Raw genomic sequence first — 22326 nt, 5'->3', positions numbered from 1 at the left:
ACACATTCACTCACTTGCCCGCCCATTCGAACACCAACTCACCCGCTCACATGCTGCAACACTAACCCATCTGTCCTTGTGTAACTCGGGGGTTGCGGTAACCTCCCGTCAAGGCTGACCCATTCTGAACGCAACTTTAAGCCTCAGAGTTGTTACATGAGATGGAATCGCAACTGCTTGATCATCCGGATCGCAAGGGTTGCCAACGGTGACGAGATGTTAACTACCTCGCCTGGTATACAGGAGGTCCTGGGTTCGATCTCGACCCTGACGACGCCTGCTGTATATTTAGAGTTTGCGTGTCTCTCTCTCTCTGTGGTGAGATGTTGACTACCTCGTGGTGACTTTACCGAAAGAACCAAGAAGATGAATCCCTGCAGTCACGGAAGAAGCTTTAAATCGAGATTTCACACCTGATGATGGATGATTGCTTGTGTTGCAGTCGAAACGTCGTGAGAATTTAATTGTTTTATAATTTTTATCATTTTATTATTTCCCTTCTACGTGACTTTACCGAAAGAACCAAGAAGATGAATCCCTGCAGTCACGGAAGAAGCTTTAAATCTACGTTTTTAGTTTAATTCCTGTGCGCAGAGCATCCCTCTCGACAGCGTTCCGTGCATTCTTCTCCGTTCTCTAAGCTTTTAAAGGGCCCGCTTGTGCGGGCTCTGTAGTGAGGCAGGCGTCATGGAATTCTCTGTTAGCTAATTGGGAATGTTTAACTGTTTTTTCTATTTTAAAGGGGACTTTGATTCAGAGTGTGGTGGGATGGTGCAAGGTTTTTAAATCACTACCACTGCTACCACCATTACCACCGCCACTACCACCACTACCACCACCGCTACCACTGCTACCACCACTACCACCGCCACTACCACCACTGCCACCACCACCACAACCACCACTACCACCACCGCCACTACTACTACCACCACTGCCACCACCACCACTACCACCACCACTACCACCACTGCCACCACCACCACCACTACCCCCACTACCACCACCACTATCACCACCACTACCACCACTGCCACCACCACTGCCACCACCACCACCACTACCACCACCACCACTATCACCTCCGCCACCACCACTACCACCACTGCCACCACCACCACCACTACCCCCACTACCACCACCACTACCACCATCGCTACCACCGCCACCACTACCACCACCACCACTACCACCACCACCACTACCACCACTACCACCACCACTACCACCACCACTACCACCACCACTACCACCACCGCTACCACCGAAGACAAACAAAGTTCCCCCGTGTAGCCTTAACAGAATGTTGGGGCAAGTGCTGTTAGCTAGCACCTAATGAAGGCCGGCACGGCACACGAGGGGTGGGTGGGTGACCAGCACCACACCCAACCGCCCTCATCACCCCTAGCGGCGGTATTTACACATCGCATCTGGTTTTCACTTGAGGCTGAGTCGACCTAGGGCAGGGGTCGGCAACCTACGGCTCCGGAGCCGCATGCGGCTCTTTACGGGCTGCTTCTTGACGATATGTACAGTATGTACTCAGATGCATTGCGGCTCTTGAAATACTGAATTTTGTACTGAATTGGAAAGAAATGGCTCTTCGTGTTATTTTGGTTGCCGACCCCTGACCTAGGGGATGCCCCCGGGCCGGTTCAGATCATTTTCACGGGTGCTGGTCGTGAGCGGGAATCGAACTCGCTACAGTACAGTGTGGTACAGTGTGTACAGTGTGCATATCTCGGTATAGTACAGTATGTAAACAACCTTAAAACTAAACTTTTTTTTTCTTTGAACAGTTAAGGCCCCAACTGAGGCTACGACGCTTCTTTCTGGCGATCACAAATGATAGTACTCTTTGGTTCTTTCGGTAAAGTCGCGTATAAAGATAAAATAATAAACGTATTCTACGTGACTTTACCGAAAGAACCAAGAAGATGAATCCCTGCAGTCACGAAAGCTTTAAATCGAAAAATAAAATAATAAATTAAATACTAGCATACGACGTTTCGATTGCAACACGAGCAATCGTCATCAGGTATAAATGAAATAGAAACACAAATCTAGTACACTTAGAAATGTAATGTAATACAACAGAGAGAGTCGGATAACATAACGGTCAACACCCTACCTGGTTGATTACGTTCTTCCTGAGAATGCTACATTTGAGAGAGAGATACAACACAGAACCAGAGACATATAGACAGACATATAAGCAGTGTGAACCACAAATGATAGCTCAACGTAGCGGCTCATCACGTATACATTTATAGCAGGCGAACGCTCTAAACGCGTGACGTTAATTCTAAATGTGGAGGGAAGAACACGGAGGACCCAGATAAAAATCCACGCGACCACGGGGAGAGAGAGAGACACGCAAACTCCAAATATACAGCAGCAGGCGTCGTCAGGGTCGGGATTGAACCCACGACCTCCTGTAGACCAGGCGAGGTAGTTAACATCTCACCACGGAGAGAGAGAGAGACACGCAAACTCCAAATATACAGCAGCAGACATCGTAAGGGTCGGGATCGAACCCACGACCTCCTGTACACCAGGCGAGGTAGTTAACATCTCACCACTGAGAGAGAGAGAGACACGCAAACTCCAAATATACAGCAGCAGGCGTCGTCAGGGTCGGGATTGAACCCACGACCTCCTGTAGACCAGGCGAGGTAGTTAACATCTCACCACGGTGAGAGAGAGAGACACGCAAACTCCAAATAAACAGCAGCAGGCGTCAGGGTCAGGATTGAACCCACGGCCTCCTGTACACCAGGCAAGGTAGTTAACATCTCTAAGCCACTGTGATGATGAGAGAGAGACATGCAAACTCCAAATATACAGCAGCAGGCGTCAGGGTCGGGATCGAACCCACGACCTCCTGTATACCAGGCGAGCTAGTTGTGGTTGTTGTGGCTGTTGTGGTGATCCTCACGTGGTGTGTGCGTTGTTGTGGTGGTTGTAGTGATCCTCACGTGGTGTGTGCGTGGTTGTTGTTGTGGTTGTTGTTGTGGTTGTTGTTGTGGTTGTTGTTGTGGTTGTTGTGGTGATCCTCACGCGGTGTGTGTGGGTTGTTGTGGTTGTTGTGGTTGTTGTTGTGAATGTGGTGATCCTCACGTGGTTGCTGTTGTTGTTGTGTGTGTGGTTGTTGTTGTTGTGGTTGTTGTTGTGGTTGTTGTAGTGATCCTCACGCGGTGTGTGTGTGGTTGTTGTTGTGGTTGTTGTTGTGATGCTCACGCGGTGTGTGTGTGGTTGTTGTTGTTGTGGTTGTTGTTGTGGTTGTTGTAGTGATCCTCACGCGGTGTGTGTGTGGTTGTTGTTGTTGTTGTGGTGATCCTCACGCGGTGTGTGTGTGGTTGTTGTTGTTGTGGTTGTTGTTGTGGTTGTTGTAGTGATCCTCACGTGTGTGCGTGGTTGTTGTTGTTGTTGTGGTTGTTGTTGTTGTGGCTGTGGTGATCCTCACGTGGTCGTTGTTGTTGTTGTTGTGGTTGTTGTTGTGGCTGTGGTGATCCTCACGTGGTCGTTGTTGTTGTTGTTGTGGTTGTTGTTGTGGTTGTTGTTGTGGTTGTTGTTGTGGTTGTGGTGATCCTCACGTGGTTGTTGTGGTTGTTGTGGTTGTTGTTGTGGTTGTGGTTGTTGTTGTGTGTGTCTCAGGACGAGAAGAAGAAGTTTGACAAGGAGAGCGACAAGTACTACACGCAGCTGGAGAAACACGTCAGCCTATCCTCCAAGAAGAAGGAGACCCTCCTCACTGAGGTCATACCGCTGTGCCCCCTTCACTCCTTCACTCCTTCACTCGTTCGCTCATTCATTCATTCGGTCGTTGGTTCAATCACTCGTTCACTCGCTCATTCATTCATTCATTCGGTCGTTGGTTCAATCACTCGTTCACTCACTCATTCATTCATTCATTCGGTCGTTGGTTCAATCACTCGTTCACTCACTCATTCATTCATTCATTCGGTCGTTGTTTCTATCACTCGTTCACTCACTCATTCATTCATTCATTCGGTCGTTGGTTCAATCACTCGTTCACTCACTCATTCATTCATTCATTCATTCGGTCGTTGGTTCAATCACTCGTTCACTCACTCATTCATTCATTCATTCGGTCGTTGGTTCAATCACTCGTTCACTCACTCATTCATTCATTCATTCGGTCGTTGGTTCAATCACTCGTTCACTCGCTCATTCATTCGGTCGTTGGTTCAATCACTCGTTCACTCACTCATTCATTCATTCATTCGGTCGTTGGTTCAATCACTCCTTCACTCGCTCATTCATTCATTCATTCGGTCGTTGGTTCAATCACTCGTTCACTCACTCATTCATTCATTCATTCGGTCGTTGGTTCAATCACTCGTTCACTCGCTCATTCATTCATTCATTCGGTCGTTGGTTCAATCACTCGTTCACTCACTCATTCATTCATTCATTCGGTCGTTGGTTCAATCACTCGTTCACTCACTCATTCATTCATTCATTCGGTCGTTGGTTCAATCACTCGTTCACTCACTCATTCATTCATTCATTCGGTCGTTGGTTCAATCACTCGTTCACTCACTCATTCATTCATTCATTCGGTCGTTGGTTCAATCACTCGTTCACTCGCTCATTCATTCATTCATTCGGTCGTTGGTTCAATCACTCCTTCACTCGCTCATTCATTCATTCATTCGGTCGTTGGTTCAATCACTCCTTCACTCGCTCATTCATTCATTCATTCGGTCGTTGGTTCAATCACTCCTTCACTCGCTCATTCATTCATTCATTCGGTCGTTGGTTCAATCACTCGTTCACTCGCTCATTCATTCATTCATTCGGTCGTTGGTTCAATCACTCGTTCACTCGCTCATTCATTCATTCATTCGGTCGTTGGTTCAATCACTCCTTCACTCGCTCATTCATTCATTCATTCGGTCGTTGGTTCAATCACTCCTTCACTCGCTCATTCATTCATTCATTCGGTCGTTGGTTCAATCACTCCTTCACTCGCTCATTCATTCATTCATTCGGTCGTTGGTTCAATCACTCGTTCACTCACTCATTCATTCATTCATTCGGTCGTTGGTTCAATCACTCGTTCACTCGCTCATTCATTCATTCATTCGGTCGTTGGTTCAATCACTCGTTCACTCACTCATTCATTCATTCGGTCGTTGGTTCAATCACTCGTTCACTCGCTCATTCATTCATTCATTCGGTCGTTGGTTCAATCACTCGTTCACTCACTCATTCATTCATTCATTCGGTCGTTGGTTCAATCACTCGTTCACTCGCTCATTCATTCATTCATTCGGTCGTTGGTTCAATCACTCGTTCACTCACTCATTCATTCATTCATTCGGTCGTTGGTTCAATCACTCGTTCACTCACTCATTCATTCATTCATTCGGTCGTTGGTTCAATCACTCGTTCACTCACTCATTCATTCATTCATTCGGTCGTTGGTTCAATCACTCGTTCACTCATTCATTCATTCATTCGGTCGTTGGTTCAATCACTCGTTCACTCGCTCATTCATTCATTCATTCGGTCGTTGGTTCAATCACTCGTTCACTCACTCATTCATTCATTCATTCGGTCGTTGGTTCAATCACTCGTTCACTCGCTCATTCATTCATTCATTCGGTCGTTGGTTCAATCACTCCTTCACTCGCTCATTCATTCATTCATTCGGTCGTTGGTTCAATCACTCCTTCACTCGCTCATTCATTCATTCATTCGGTCGTTGGTTCAATCACTCCTTCACTCGCTCATTCATTCATTCATTCGGTCGTTGGTTCAATCACTCGTTCACTCACTCATTCATTCATTCATTCATTCGGTCGTTGGTTCAATCACTCGTTCACTCGCTCATTCATTCATTCATTCGGTCGTTGGTTCAATCACTCGTTCACTCACTCATTCATTCATTCATTCGGTCGTTGGTTCAATCACTCGTTCACTCGCTCATTCATTCATTCATTCGGTCGTTGGTTCAATCACTCGTTCACTCACTCATTCATTCATTCATTCGGTCGTTGGTTCAATCACTCGTTCACTCACTCATTCATTCATTCATTCGGTCGTTGGTTCAATCACTCGTTCACTCACTCATTCATTCATTCATTCGGTCGTTGGTTCAATCACTCGTTCACTCACTCATTCATTCATTCATTCGGTCGTTGGTTCAATCACTCGTTCACTCACTCATTCATTCATTCATTCGGTCGTTGGTTCAATCACTCGTTCACTCACTCATTCATTCATTCATTCGGTCGTTGGTTCAATCACTCGTTCACTCGCTCATTCATTCATTCATTCGGTCGTTGGTTCAATCACTCGTTCACTCACTCATTCATTCATTCATTCGGTCGTTGGTTCAATCACTCGTTCACTCACTCATTCATTCATTCATTCGGTCGTTGGTTCAATCACTCGTTCACTCACTCATTCATTCATTCATTCGGTCGTTGGTTCAATCACTCCTTCACTCGCTCATTCATTCATTCATTCGGTCGTTGGTTCAATCACTCGTTCACTCACTCATTCATTCATTCATTCGGTCGTTGGTTCAATCACTCGTTCACTCGCTCATTCATTCATTCATTCGGTCGTTGGTTCAATCACTCGTTCACTCACTCATTCATTCATTCATTCGGTCGTTGGTTCAATCACTCCTTCACTCGCTCATTCATTCATTCATTCGGTCGTTGGTTCAATCACTCCTTCACTCGCTCATTCATTCATTCATTCGGTCGTTGTTTCTATCACTCGTTGTTTCTATCGGTCATTCGTCCGCTTGCGATGGACTCGCTCGTTGATTCGTGAGATCGGCAATTCGACCGCTTTCGTGACTGCAGGGATTCATCTTCTTGGTTCTTTCGGTAAAGTCACCACGTAGAAGGAAAATAATAAAATAATAAAAATAAAACATTAAATAATTCTCACGACGTTTCGGCCACAACGCAAGCAGCCGTCCTCAGGTGAAGAACAGGTCTGTTGGAAAGACAGCGTCTGAATGAATGAAAAATATTAAATAAATGGGTTCATTCAGACGCTGTCTTTTCAACAGACCTGTTCTTCACCTGAGGACGGCTGCTTGCGTTGTGGCCGAAACGTCGTGAGAATTATTTTATTAGTTTTATTTTTATTATTTTATTACTTCCCTTCTACGTGACTTTACCGAAAGAACCAAGAAGATGATTCTGGAATTACTCCGCTCGTTTGTTGAGATTCGTTCGCCCGTCCGCTGAGTCACTCGCTCAAGTTTGCCGTTTTCGTTCATTCGCTATTCGTTCATTTGTCTTCATCCTCTCGGTCACAATCACAAAGACAAGTTTCAAGTTTCATTTATTAGGTATAGAGAGAGCCCTGTGAGCCATTCGGCTCTTGAATCGGGTGCAACCGCAACAAACAAAAAACTAAAATATGAACAAGAAAACATCTTAAAGTGACTATGTGACTAAGTGCAAACAGAAAATCCAAGAAAAGACAGCAAAATATTGCAGACAAAAGACACCGTATACCAACACTGTGTGCACAAATCCCAGTGGGATGCAAGTCAAACAACAACAACCACAAGACAACTTAGATTTAGGCCATCAGTCTAACTCTGTACTACAACAAACAAACATGGCCAAACCGAAAAACTTTTCTAAAATCACCAAAATAAAGCCATGAAAGCAATGAAACAACAGTGATCATAGGAACTGTGACCGAATTTTCACAATAAACGACATAAACAACATGTACTACCAAACCCTGCAGCCATAGCTGGCTGCATGAGTCACTCCACAACAGCAGGAGCATCAGTCGGAGTGTCAACATTTTTCAGTGCACCTTTAAGATCAGCAAAGATTCTCTCCCCCGCCTGTATAGCCTCAACAGACTGTAGGGGCAAGTGCTGTTAGCGAGCACCTATGAAGGCCGGCACGGCACACGAGGGGGTGGGTGGCCAGCACCACGCCCGGCCGCCTTTGTCTCCCTAGTGGCGATGTTTATACACAGACACACGTACACGTGCAGACAGACACACACATCTACCTAGACACACAACAACAACCGCCATTCGCCACTGAGTGGCGGTGACGTCACCACGGCGCTTGTGCCAGGCTATGTGCACTTTCAAGGCCACGGGAAGTATCGAACGCCCGCTGGCGGGAGGTCACGGGACAGACCCAGCAGGTGCCACGGGTTGACTGCCTGAGACAGACACACACACACCTCGATAAAGATGCATGATGTGTTTGCCAGTGTACTTTAACCTGTACGGTAATGTCACGATGGGACTTGTACTTTGAACGAGGCTCACACCCATACATTCCTACATACAAAGACAAATACAAAGATCCCCCATATAGCCTTAATAGACTGTTGGGGAAAGTGCTGTAAGTGGTTAGCACCCATGGAGGTCAATGACAACACCACGCCCAGCCACCTTTGTCTCCCCAGTGGCGATGTTTATACACCGCACCAGGGATTCATCTTCTTGGTTCTTTCGGTAAAGTCATCACGTAGAAGGGAAATAATAAAATAATAAAAATAAAACATTATAAAATACAATTCTCACGACGTTTCGGCCACAACGCAAGCAGCCGTCCTCAGGTGAAGAACAGGTCTGTCAGGAAGACAGCGTCTGAATGGCTCATTCAGACGCTGTCTTTCCGACAGACCTGTTCATTCAGACGCTGTCTTTCCGATAGACTGTTCATTCAGACGCTGTCTTTCCGATAGACCTGTTCATTCAGATGCTGTCTTTCCGACAGACCTGTTCATTCAGACGCTGTCTTTCCGATAGACCTGTTCATTCAGAGGCTGTCTTTCCGACAGACCTGTTCATTCAGACGCTGTCTTTCCGACAGACCTGTTCATTCAGACGCTGTCTTTCCGACAGACCTGTTCATTCAGACGCTGTCTTTCCGACAGACCTGTTCATTCAGACACTGTCTTTCCGACAGACCTGTTCTTCACCTGAGGACGGCTGCTTGCGTTGTGGCCGAAACGTCGTGAGAATTGTATTTTATTATGTTTTATTTTTATTATTTTATTATTTCCCTTCTACGTGATGACTTTACCGAAAGAACCAAGAAGATGAATCCCTGCAGTCACGAAAGAAGCTTTAAATCGAAATTCGCACCAGGGTACTTGAGGCTGAGTCGACCTAAAGGGGAGGCACAGGACCGGTGCAGACATTTAACCGGGTATCGAACTCGGGCTTTGTAGGGCGTGGCACGCAAACCGCGGCACCACCGCTCCCCTCCCGCATCTAACAAAGACAAGATCCCCCGTGTAGCCTCAACAGACTATAGGGGCAAGTGCTGTTAGCGAGCACCTATGAAGGCCGGAACAGCACACGAGGGGGTGGGTGGCCAGCACCACGCCCGACCGCCTTTGTCTCCCCAGTGACGATGTTTACACACCGCACCAGGTACTCATTTGAGGCTGAGTCGACCTAGGGGAAGGCCCCAGGACCGGTTCAGATAATCGTCACTGGGTGTTGGCCGTGAGCGGGAATCGAACCCGGGTCGCTAGGTTCGTAGCGCAGCGTAGCGCTAACCGCTACACTACGAGCTGACACGTACACGCTGACACGTACACGCTGACACGTACACGCTGACACGTACACGCTGACACGTACACGCTGACACGTACACGCTGACACGTACACGCTGACACGTACACGCTGACACGTACACATTCGCAGTGACAGAGGGACACGTGACCACAAAGTTCCGGCAGAATCTTGTAACGTTATTGCCCCCCCGACATTGGCAAACATTAACCAGGTTTCAGTCTTCACAGTCGGGGCGGGGGTAGGGTGACGTTTGCTTATTGGCACTCTGTACGACATTCTACAATGCGTTACTTATTTTATACACTCCAGAGGGCGATGGCGATGATGATGATGATGACGCTGCTGATTATGAAGCACGGTTAGCTATGTACGTTGCGAAAGAAGTTTAACGTACATCCAAGGCTGCTGTTTATGACGTTGACAATATTATTGATCGTGGTGGATGATGCTGATGATCGTAATCTGCTGATGCTGCCGATTTTAATAATATCGATGCTGATGGTGATGATGATAATTTTGCTGATGACGATGATTGTGATGGTGGTACCATTGATGATGATTTATGACGTTGACAATATTATTGATCGTGGTGGATGATGCTGATGATCGTAATCTGCTGATGCTGCCGATTTTAATAATATCGATGCTGATGGTGATGATGATAATTTTGCTGATGACGATGATTGTGATGGTGGTACCATTGATGATGATTGTGATGAGATGAGATGCTGATGTTGGTACCGCTGATGCTGTTGCCGCTGCTGATGATAATATTGATGGTGATGGGTAATGAGTAACACTGGTGTTGATGATATTTTTCTCATGATGATGATGATTGTGACGGTGATACCATTGATGATGATTGTGATGAGTGAGATGCTGATGTTGGTACCGCTGATGCTGTTGCCGCTGCTGATGATAATATTGATGGTGATGGGTAATGAGTAACACTGGTGTTGATGATATTTTTCTCATGATGATGATGATTTTGATGGTGGTACCATTGATGATGATTGTGATGAGTGAGATGCTGATGTTGGTACCGCTGATGCAGTTTCCGCTGCTGATGATAATATTGATGGTGATGGGTAATGGGTAACACTGGTGTTGATGATATTTTTCTCATGATGATGATGATGATGATGATTGTGATGGTGATACCATTGATGATGATTGTGATGAGTGAGATGCTGATGTTGGTACCGCTGATGCAGTTGCCGCTGCTGATGATAATATTGATGGTGATGGGCAGTGAGTAACACTGGTATTGATGATATTTTTCTCATAATGATGATTGTGATTGTGACGGTGATGCCATTGATGATGATTGTGATGAGTGAGATGCTGATGTTGGTACCGCTGATGCTGTTGCCGCTGCTGATGATGATATTGATGGTGATGGGCAATGTGTAATCCAGCAGACGATTGACCATTTGGTGGTGGCCCCTCACGCTGACTGATGCCCCCCAACCTGAAAATGTGTGTCTGCGTATGTCTGTCTGTGGATGTGTCCATCTGCGTGCGCCTGCGTGTGTCTCTGCGTTTGTCTGTGTGTGTCTCTGCGTGTGTCTGTGTGTGTCTCTGCGTGTGTCTGTGTGTGTCTCTGCGTGTCTCTGCGTGTGTCTCTGCGTGTGTCTCTGCGTGTCTCTGTGTGTGTCTCTGCGTGTGTCTCTGCCTGCGTGTGTCTGTGTGTGTCTCTGCCTGCGTGTGTCTGTGTGCGTCTCTGCCTGTATGTGTCTGCGTGTGTCTGTGCGTGTCTCTGCGTGTGTCTGTGTGTGTCTGTGCGTGTGTCTGTGTGTGTCTGCGTGTCTCTGCGTGTGTCTCTGTGTGTCTGCATGTGTCTGTATGTGTCTCTGCCTGCGTGTGTCTGGCGTGTGTCTGCGTGTGTCTGTGTGTGTCTCTGTCTGTGTGTGTGTGTGTGTCTCTGTATGTGTCTGTGTGTGTCTCTGCGTGTGTGTCTGCGTGTGTCTGCGTGTGTCTGCGTGTCTCTGCGTGTGTCTCTGTGTGCGTGTGTCTCTGCGTGTGTCTCTGCGTGTGTCTCTGCGTGTGTCTGTGTGCGTCTGCGTGCGTCTGCGTGTCTCTGCGCGTGTCTCTGCGTGTGTCTGTGTGTCTCTGCGTGTCTCTGCGCGTGTCTCTGCTTGTGTCTGTGTGTGTCTGCGTGCGTCTGCGTGTCTCTGCGCGTGTCTCTGCGCGCGTCTGCTGTGCAGGCCGACACGCAGCTGGAGGTGACACGGAGGCACTTCAACGAGGTCTCCCTGCAGTACGTGTGCAAGGTGCAGGAGGTGCAGGAGCGCAAGAAGTTTGAGTTTGTGGAGCCGGTAAGGTCGTCATCACCGTCACCGTCATCGCCACCGTCGTCACGGTCACCGTCATCACCGTCACCGTCATCGCCACCGTCGTCACGGTCACCGTCGTCACCGTCATCGCCACCGTCGTCACGGTCACCGTCATCGCCGTCATCGTCGTCATCGTCACCATCGTGGACTTGATGATCGTCATCAGCGTTGTCATTGTCTTGGGCATCGGTATCAACGTCGGCATCATGGACTTAATCGTCGTCGGTGTTGCCATCGTCATCAGCATCATCGCCATCGTCATGATCATCGTCATCATCATCATCGCCATCGTCATGATCATCATCATCAGCGTTGTCATTGTCTTGGGCATCGATATCAACGTCGGCATCATGGATTTAATCATCATCGGTGTTGTCATCGTCATCATCATCATCGTCATGATCATCATCATCATCAGTGTCGTCATTGTCTTCTTCATACTCTTAGGTTTTTTTCGGTAAAGTCACGTAGGTAAAAATAAATAAAATAATAGAAATAAAATTAAAAATCACGACGTTTCGGAAGGCAACACAAGTCTCCGTCATCAGGTGGGACCGTCACAGCTCGATTTACTGTATCAAGGTAAATCTAGAATTGTCTCAATCAACATCATCATCATCGGTGTTGCCTTCATCATCATCATCATCATTGGTGTTGTCTCCATCATCATCATCATCGGTGTTGTCTCCATCATCATCATCATCGGTGTTGTCTCCATCATCATCATCGGTGTTGCCTTCATCATCATCATCATCATCGGTGTTGCCTTCATCATCATCATCATCATCGGTGTTGCCTTCATCATCATCATCATCGGTGTTGCCATCATCATCATCATCGGTGTTGCCTCATCATCATCATCATCATCGGTGTTGCCTTCATCATCATCATCGGTGTTGCCTTCATCATCATCATCGGTGTTGCCTTCATCATCACATCATCGGTGTTGCCTTCATCATCATCATCATCATCGGTGTTGTCTCCATCATCATCATCATCGGTGTTGTCTCCATCATCATCATCATCGGTGTTGCCTTCATCAATCATCATCGGTGTTGCCTTCATCATCATCATCATCGGTGTTGTCTCCATCATCATCATCATCGGTGTTGTCTCCATCATCATCATCATCGGTGTTGCCTTCATCATCATCATCATCATCGGTGTTGCCTTCATCATCATCATTGGTGTTGTCTCCATCATCATCATCATCATCGGTGTTGTCTCCATCATCATCATCATCGGTGTTGTCTCCATCATCATCATCGGTGTTGCCTTCATCATCATCATCATCATCGGTGTTGTCTCCATCATCATCATCATCATCGGTGTTGTCTCCATCATCATCATCATCGGTGTTGCCTTCATCATCATCATCATCATCGGTGTTGCCTTCATCATCATCATCATCATTGGTGTTGTCTCCATCATCATCATCATCGGTGTTGTCTCCATCATCATCATCATCGGTGTTGTCTCCATCATCATCATCGGTGTTGCCTTCATCATCATCATTGGTGTTGCCTTCATCATCATCGTAGCCGTGTGTAAAGTCCTACCATCCCTCCCCCCGTCCCCGCGTCTTCCCCTCTCACAGCTGCTGGCATTTCTCCAGGGTCTCTTCACGTTCTACCACCAGGGCTACGAGCTCGCCAAGGAGTTCCACCACTACCAGCACTTCCTGCAGGGCAACATCCAGAACGTGAGTACGCGTGCCACCTACACAGCCGTCGATACGCCCGGCACGATGATCATCACCACCACCACCATCATCAGCATCATCACCATCATCAGCATCATCATCATCATCTTCTTCATCACCACCACCATCTTCATCAGCACCATCACCACCACCATCATCATCACCACCACCACCATCACCACCACCATCTTCACCACCACCATCTTCATCAGCATCATCACCACCACCATCATCATCACCACCACCATCATCACCTCCGCCACCACCACCACCATCATCATCACCACCACCATCATCACCACCATCATCACCGCCACCACCATCACCACCACCATCACCACCACCTCCCCCACCACCACCACCACCACCTCCCCCACCACCACCACCATCATCACCTCCCCCACCACCACCACCATCATCACCACCACTACCACCATCATCACCTCCCCCACCACCACCACCATCATCATCACCTCCCCCACCACCACCACCATCACCACCACCACCACGTTGCTCTCGGCGTATCTTGTCATCAGCGACGTGGCTGTCGCTCAACGAAGTGGCTTATCAGGAGCCAAATAATCTCAATAGGTGCTCGCCAACAAGCCCACCCCCCCCTTGCCTCTTCAGTCTGCGAGACTACCCAGGGGATCTTTGTCTTGTTGTTATTGTTTTGGCCTGGTGGGATGGCGATGGTGTAGTTGTATTTATTCTTTGGTTCTTTCGGTAAAGTCACGTCTAAAGACAAAATAATAAATTAAATAATAGCATATTACGACGTTTCGATTGCAACACAAGCAATCATCATCAGGCATAAAAGAAATAGCAACAAAAATTATCTAACTAGAAAACTATAGACAGACGTACAAGCAGACAGACATCACAAGGACACACAGAGAGAGGACACGTATTTGTTTGTGTTTGGGTGATCCTTTACCTTTCTTGCACTTTGCACGACTGCCGTGCTTTCGTATTGTGTCTGTTGTCGTGGCGTTCTCACCCCGTGACCCTCCCGGACATCTGTCATAAAGAGCTTCACGGCTCATCGGATTTCCTCGCGGTGTGTGAACAATTGTTTTGGTTCTGTTTGTCGTCCGTCGGCGTAGACGCGGGAGCGCTTTGAGAGCACGCGCTCCGAGGTGGAGCAGCTGATGCAGAAGATGAACACCTCGTTTGGAGCGCGCGTCCCCCAGAACCCGTTCGTCATCGAGGGCTACCTCTTCATGCTGGAGAAACGTACGTCAGTGCAGGAGTTTGCTCGCTCGCTCGCTCGCTCGCCTAATCACTCACCCAATGACTCACCCATTCACTCACCCAATCACTCGCCCAGTCACTCACCCATTCACTCACCCACTCACTCACCCACTCACTCACCCACTCACCCATTCACTCACCCATTCACTCACCCACTCACTCACTCACCCACTCACTCACTCACTCACTCAATCACTCACCCACTTACTCACCCAGTGACTCACCCAATCACTCACCCAATCACTCACCCATTCACTCACCCATTCACTCACCCACTCACTCACCCACTCACCCATTCACTCACCCATTCACTCACCCAATCACTCACTCAATCACTCACCCACTCACTCACCCACACACCCACTCACTCACCCAATCACTCACTCACCCAATCACTAACTCACCCACTCACTCAATCACTCACTCACTCACCCACTCACTCAATGACTCGGCCAATCACTCACCCAATCACTCACCCAGTCACTCACCCAATCACTCAGCCACCCACTCACTCAATCACTCACTCACTCACCCAATCACTCACCCAATCACTCACCCACTCACTCACCCACTCACCCACTCACTCAATGACTCGCCCAATCACTCACCCAATCACTCACTCACTCACCCACTCACCCAATCACTCACTCACCCATTCACTCACCCAATCACTCACTCAATCACTCACTCACTCACCCACTCACCCAATAACTCACCCACCCAATGACTCACCCACTCACTCACCCAATCACTCACTCACTCAATCACTCACTCACCCACCCATTCACTCACCCATTCACTCACCCACCCATTCACTCACCCATTCACTCACCCATTCACTCACTCAATCACTCACCCACTTACTCACCCAATCACTCACCCACTCACCCAATCACCCACCCAATCACCCACTCACCCAATCACCCACTCACCCAATCACCCACCCACTCACTCACTCACCCACTCACCCACCCACTCACCCACTCACTCACCCATTCACTCACTCAATCACTCACCCAATGACTCACCCAATGTCTCACCCAATGACTCACCCACTCACTCACCCAATCACTCACCCAATCACTCACCCACTCACCCACTCACTCACCCACCCAGTCACTCACCCACTCACCCAATCACCCACTCACCCAATCACCCAATCACTCACCCAATCACTCACCCAATCACTCACCCACTCACCCACTCACCCACTCACCCAATGACTCTCCCACTCACTCACCCACTCACTCACTCACCCACCCACCCACTCACCCACTCACCCACCCACTCACCCACTCACCCACTCACCCACCCACTCACCCACCCACTCACCCACTCACCCACTCACCCACCCACTCACCCACTCACCCACTCACCCACTCACCCACCCACTCACCCACTCACTCACTCACTCACCCACTCACTCACCCACTCACTCACCCACTCACTCACCCACTCACTCACCCACCCACTCACCCACTCACTCACCCACTCACCCACTCACCCACTCACTCACCCACTCACTCACCCACTCACTCACCCACTCACTCACCCACTCACTCACCCACTCACTCACCCACCCAATGACTCACCCACTCACTCACCCACTCACTCACTCACCCACTCACCCACTCACTCACCCACCCAATCACTCACCCACTCACCCACCCACTCACTCACTCACCCACTCACTCACCCACTCACTCACCCACCCAATCACTCACCCACTCACTCACCCACCCACTCACCCACCCACCCACTCACCCACTCACTCACCCACCCACCCACCCACTCACCCACCCACCCACTCACCCACTCACCCACCCACTCACCCACTCACCCACCCACTCACCCACTCACTCACTCACTCACCCACTCACTCACCCACCCACCCACCCAATCACCCACCCACTCACTCACCCACTCACCCACCCACTCACCCAATCACTCACCCACTCACTCACCCACCCAATGACTCACCCACTCACTCACCCACTCACTCACTCACCCACTCACCCACTCACTCACCCACCCAATCACTCACCCACTCACTCACCCACCCACTCACTCACTCACTCACCCACTCGTCCAAATTCTTTGGCTTTGTTCTTTGCTCCATATCACCCGGTACAGAGACAAGGCCATTAAGGCGGCTGCCTCTGGTGTAGGTCAGTTGGCTTCAAGGACTGCATCACGTTACATTAGTAACAAACAAAGTGTTTGCTTCTACTCTGCTCCTATTGAAGTTGCTATCGGGTCTAACGCCGGTGCAGACACTGTAGCTCTGGTGGAGGCCCTCGGTTTCAAGGACGGTGGTTGCGTGATTTCATCAAAGCGTCTTTTTAAATCCTTTATATTAAGTTCGCTTGCTTGCGCGCTTGCTTGCGCGCTTGCTTGCTTGCGCGCTTACGACCGTGCAAATCTTTCGGTCGTTTTTATTTAAATCTTTTATATTAAGTTCGCTTGCTTGCTTGCTTATGACCGTGCAAATCTTTCGGTCGTTTTTTAACCCACTTCCCATGATCCAGTCGAGCTGACATTTTGCACACAGACTCGTTGTGCGTGACAATTTCTTTTCGTGAAATTTTTTTCCCAAAACTTTACACTTTTTAGGAAAAAATAAATTACATTTAATTACCAATTGCTTAATGGTGGCAGGCAATCATCTGACCCATAGGTGGCAGCCATCTCAAGCCAGAGGACGAGAGGACTCTAGCCGCCCGTTTCAAAGACCAATGTGGGCTGGGTTGTGGCCCATTGAACACGCATATAAAGGATTTATAGTGAAAAACTTTGTTTTTACGGGTTAATTTTTTCGAAATTTGTCTCTGTCTGCTTGGTGTTTGAGCATCTTAACTCCTCATTTTGTTCTTGCCGGAGATGATATGAAGCCCATTTTGTTACATATATAAACATCTCCGTATATTTTTCGATTTAAAGCTTTCGTGACTGCAGGGATTCATCTTCTTGGTTCTTTCGGTAAAGTCACGTAGAAGGGAAATAATAAAATAATAAAAATAAAAGATAAAATAATTCTCACGACGTTTCGGCCACAACGCAAGCAGCCGTCCTCAGGTGTATGGAAGGCAAAGCTGTGATTATGTGCGTCTGTTCAAAATGTTTAGCGTACTTCCCGACGTGCAACAAACTTGAAATTTGTCATGTGGGTACTTTCCAGACTGTACACCTTGAGACACGCACACACGCACGTAGCCTTGAGACACGGACACACGCACGTAGCCTTGAGACACGGACACACGCACGTAGCCTTGAGACACTGACACACACGCACGTAGCCTTGAGACACGGACACACGCACGTAGCCTTGAGACACGGACACACGCACGTAGCCTTGAGACACTGACACACACGCACGTAGCCTTGAGACACGGACACACGCACGTAGCCTTGAGACACTGACACACGCACGTAGCCTTGAGACACTGACACACGCACGTAGCCTTGAGACACTGACACACACGCACGTAGCCTTGAGATACACGCACACACGCACGTAGCCTTGAGACACTGACACACACACGCACGTAGCCTTGAGACACTGACACACATGCACGTAGCCTTGAGACACGGACACACGCACGTAGCCTTGAGACACGGACACACGCACGTAGCCTTGAGACACTGACACACACACACGTAGCCTTGAGACACGGACAAATGTTGTGAACCACCACCCTCCCTCCCCCCCCCCGCCATGCCTGCAGGTCACTTTGGCTCCGCGTGGGTGAAGCACTACTGCTGCTACAGCAAGAACACGGGCTACTTCTCCATGCTCGCCTACGACCCGAAGCCGACCGGGAAGCTGGTAAAACACCGCTCCCCCACCCCCCCCCCCACCCCTTAGCCCACGGGTTACGCGAACGGTGAGTCTGCGCGAGCGTGGAGTGCGCGCGGAGGGGTCGGGTAAGCGGTTCGGAGGCTGGGTTATAGGACGTGGTAGGTACGCACTGTATGTGTGTCTGTGTGTGTGTGTCTGCGTGGTGGGGAGCGGTAGTGTAGCGGTTAGCGCGCTGCGCTATGAACCCAGCGACACGGGTTCGATTCCCGCTCACGGCCAACACCAGTGACGATTATCTGAACCGGTCCCGGGCCTCCCCTAGGTCGACTCAGCCTCAAATGAGTACCTGGTGCGGTGTGTAAACATTGCCACTGGGGAGACAAAGGCGGTCGGGCGTGGCGCTGGCCACCCACCCCCTCGTGTACCGTTGCGGCCTTCATAGGTGCTCGCTAACAGCACTTTCCCCTACAGTCTGTTAAGGCTATACGGGGGATCTTTGTGTCTGCGCGCGTGTAGTGTAGTGTAGCGGTTAGCGCTACGCTGCGCTACGAACCCGGCAAGTTCGATTCCCGCTCGCGGCCAACGCCACCGGTGACGATTATCTGAACCGCTCCTGGGCCTCCCCTAGGTCGGCTCAGCCTTCGTGTGTCGGTGCTGTTCGCTATCAGTGCTTGCCCCGACAAGTTCGCTAAATTTCGATTTAAAGCTTCTTTCGTGACTGCAGGGATTCATCTTCTTGGTTCTTTCGGTAAAGTCACCACTTAGAAGGGAAATAATAAAATAATAAAATTATTCTCACGACGTTTCGGCCACAACGCAAGCAGCCGTCCTCAGGTGAAACCAGGTCTGTCGAGGCGACAGCGTCTGAATGAAACAGCACACGAGCTTGGAGCATGTATATAAGCTAGGTTGAAAGGGGGAGCCTTAAAAAAAGAATATGCATATCAAGAGGAATTTAGCATATTTATGGGAAATGCAGGTATGTGATTAGTACTGCATATGCCCGTGCATTATGCAGGGTTAGCAGCATCAAAGGGAGGGGGATAAGGGAAATGCAGGTATGTGATATGGGAAATGCAGGTATGTGATTAGTACTGCATATGCCCGTGCATTGTGCAGGATTACCGCTAAGGCTACATGAGTTGGCGGTGGTGGTGGATTGGGGGTCTCTGTGTGTGTCTCCGCGTGTCAGAACGGACTGGTGTTGAGTCCACAAGGAGAGCGGGACTCGTTCCAGCTCAAATCGTGCGTGCGGCGAAAAACCGACTCCATCGAGAAACGCTTCTGCTTCGACATCGAGGCCATCGACAGGTCGGAGGCTTGCGGCACCTGACACACGCATGTGACATGTGATGACACCTGACACACGCGTGGCACACGGGACACGCGACATGTGACACGTGATGACAGCTGGCACACGTGACATTGGGCACGCGACGTGGGAAATGTGACGTAAGACGAGGGCGATGCTGCTGCTGATGATGATGCTACTTAAGACGATGGCGATGCTGCTGCTGCTGATGATGCTACTTAAGACGAGGGCGATGCTGCTGCTGCTGCTGATGATGCTACTTAAGATGATGGCGATGCTGCTGCTGCTGCTGCTGATGATGCTACTTAAGATGATGGCGATGCTGCTGCTGCTGCTGATGATGATGCTACTTAAGATGATGGCAATGCTGCTGCTGCTGCTGATGATGAATCTACTTAAGACGATGGCGATGCTGCTGCTGCTGCTGATGATGCTACTTAAGACAATGGTGATGCTGCTGCTGATGATGATGCTACTTAAGATGATGGCGATGCTGCTGCTGCTGCTGATGATGAATCTACTTAAGACGATGGCGATGCTGCTGCTGCTGCTGATGATGATGATGCTACTTAAGACGATGGCGATGCTGCTGCTGATGATGCTACTTAAGATGATGGCGATGCTGCTGCTGCTGCTGCTGCTACTTAAGACGATGGTGATGCTGCTGCTGATGATGCTACTTAAGATGATGGCGATGCTGCTGCTGCTGATGATGATGATGAATCTACTTAAGACGATGGCGATGCTGCTGCTGTTGCTGATGATGATGATGCTACTTAAGACGATGGCGATGCTGCTGCTGCTGCTGATGATGATGCTACTTAAGACGATGGCGATGCTGCTGCTGCTGCTGCTGATGATGATGATGAATCTACTTAAGACGATGGCGATGCTGCTGCTGCTGCTGCTGATGATGCTACTTAAGACGATGGCAATGCTGCTGCTGCTGCTGATGATGATGCTACTTAAGACGATGGCGATGCTGCTGCTGCTGATGATGCTACTTAAGACGATGGCAATGCTGCTGCTGATGATGATGCTACTTAAGACGATGGCGATGCTGCTGCTGCTGATGATGATGATGATGAATCTACTTAAGACGATGGCGATGCTGCTGCTGCTGCTGCTGCTGCTGATGATGATGCTACTTAAGACGATGGCGATGCTGCTGCTGCTGCTGCTGCTGCTGATGATGATGCTACTTAAGACGATGGCGATGCTGCTGCTGCTGATGATGATGCTACTTAAGACGAGGGCGATGCTGCTGCTGATGATGATGCTACTTAAGACGATGGCGATGCTGCTGCTGCTGATGATGCTACTTAAGACGAGGGCGATGCTGCTGCTGCTGCTGATGATGCTACTTAAGATGATGGCGATGCTGCTGCTGCTGATGATGATGATGATGCTACTTAAGACGATGGCGATGATGCTGCTGATGCTACTTAAGACGATGGTGATGCTGCTGCTGATGATGATGCTACTTAAGACGATGTCGATGCTGCTGCTGCTGCTGATGATGATGATGACGATGACGACGATGACGACGATGACCGTGATGTCGATGCCTTCCAGACCAACCGTCATGACGCTGCAGGCTCCCTCGGAGGATGAGCGGAAGCTGTGGATGGAAGCGATGGATGGCAAAGAACCCGTGAGTCGCGCCCCACGGAGAGACACGGAGCCGTTTGGCGGAAATTACACGTTCCTCTGACGGGGGACAGGACATCCAGATCTACGCCTGCTGTATATTTGGAGTTTGCGTGTCTCTCTCTCCGCGTGGATTTTTCTCCGGGCGTACCACGGTTTTCCCCCCCTCCACATTTAGAATCAACGTCCACGCGTTTTAGAGTTATTTGGCTGTTTATTGGCCCAATAAGACCTTGCCACGGTGGCGAGATGTTGACTACCTCACCTGGTACGCAGGAGGTCGTGGGTTCGATCCCGACCCTGACGCCTGCTGTATATTTGGAGTTTGCGTGTCTCTCTCTCTCTCCATGGTGAGATGTTAACTACCTCGCCTGGTCTACAGGAGGTCGTGGGTTCGAAGCCCGACCCTGGCGACGCCTTGTGGTATATTTGGAGTTTTCGTGTCTCTCTCTCTCTCTCTCTCATCATTATCATCACGGTGGCTAGGAGATGTTAACTACCTCGCCTGGTCTAAAGGAAGTCGTGGGTTCGATCCGGGCCCCTGCTGTATATTTGGAGTTTGCGTGTTTCTCTCTCTCCCCGTGGTCGCGTAGAATGTTTGACCACGAATCACATTGGCTTTGTGTGTTTCTACGTGGGTCTCTGGGTCTCTGTTAGTCTACGAGTCTCTGTGTGAGCCTCAGGGTCTCTGAGTCTCTGCGGGTCTCTGTG

The 22326-nt window shown here is 49.2% G+C and overlaps 1 protein-coding gene across 5 annotated transcripts in view; it reads left to right on the top strand.

The window, feature by feature from the left end:
• LOC133357751 (rho GTPase-activating protein 26-like) overlaps positions 1-22326 on the top strand; it is a 152012-nt gene that overhangs the window by 106082 nt on the left and 23604 nt on the right. For all 5 annotated transcript variants that reach the window (XM_061575859.1, XM_061575858.1, XM_061575857.1 and 2 more), the window contains exons 6-12: positions 3658-3759; positions 11770-11880; positions 13496-13600; positions 14707-14836; positions 18580-18680; positions 19846-19964; positions 21541-21619. In XM_061575859.1, coding sequence (XP_061431843.1) covers positions 3658-3759; positions 11770-11880; positions 13496-13600; positions 14707-14836; positions 18580-18680; positions 19846-19964; positions 21541-21619 — 747 coding nt within the window. The remainder of the gene's footprint in view (positions 1-3657; positions 3760-11769; positions 11881-13495; positions 13601-14706; positions 14837-18579; positions 18681-19845; positions 19965-21540; positions 21620-22326) is intronic.

Source organism: Lethenteron reissneri, chromosome 59, assembly GCF_015708825.2.
Source record: "Lethenteron reissneri isolate LAM-NWPU_2019-01 chromosome 59, ASM1570882v1, whole genome shotgun sequence".
NCBI lineage: Eukaryota > Metazoa > Chordata > Hyperoartia > Petromyzontiformes > Petromyzontidae > Lethenteron > Lethenteron reissneri.
The sequence above is the reverse complement of the archived record's forward strand: the minus strand, read 5'-3'. Positions and strand labels throughout refer to the sequence as shown.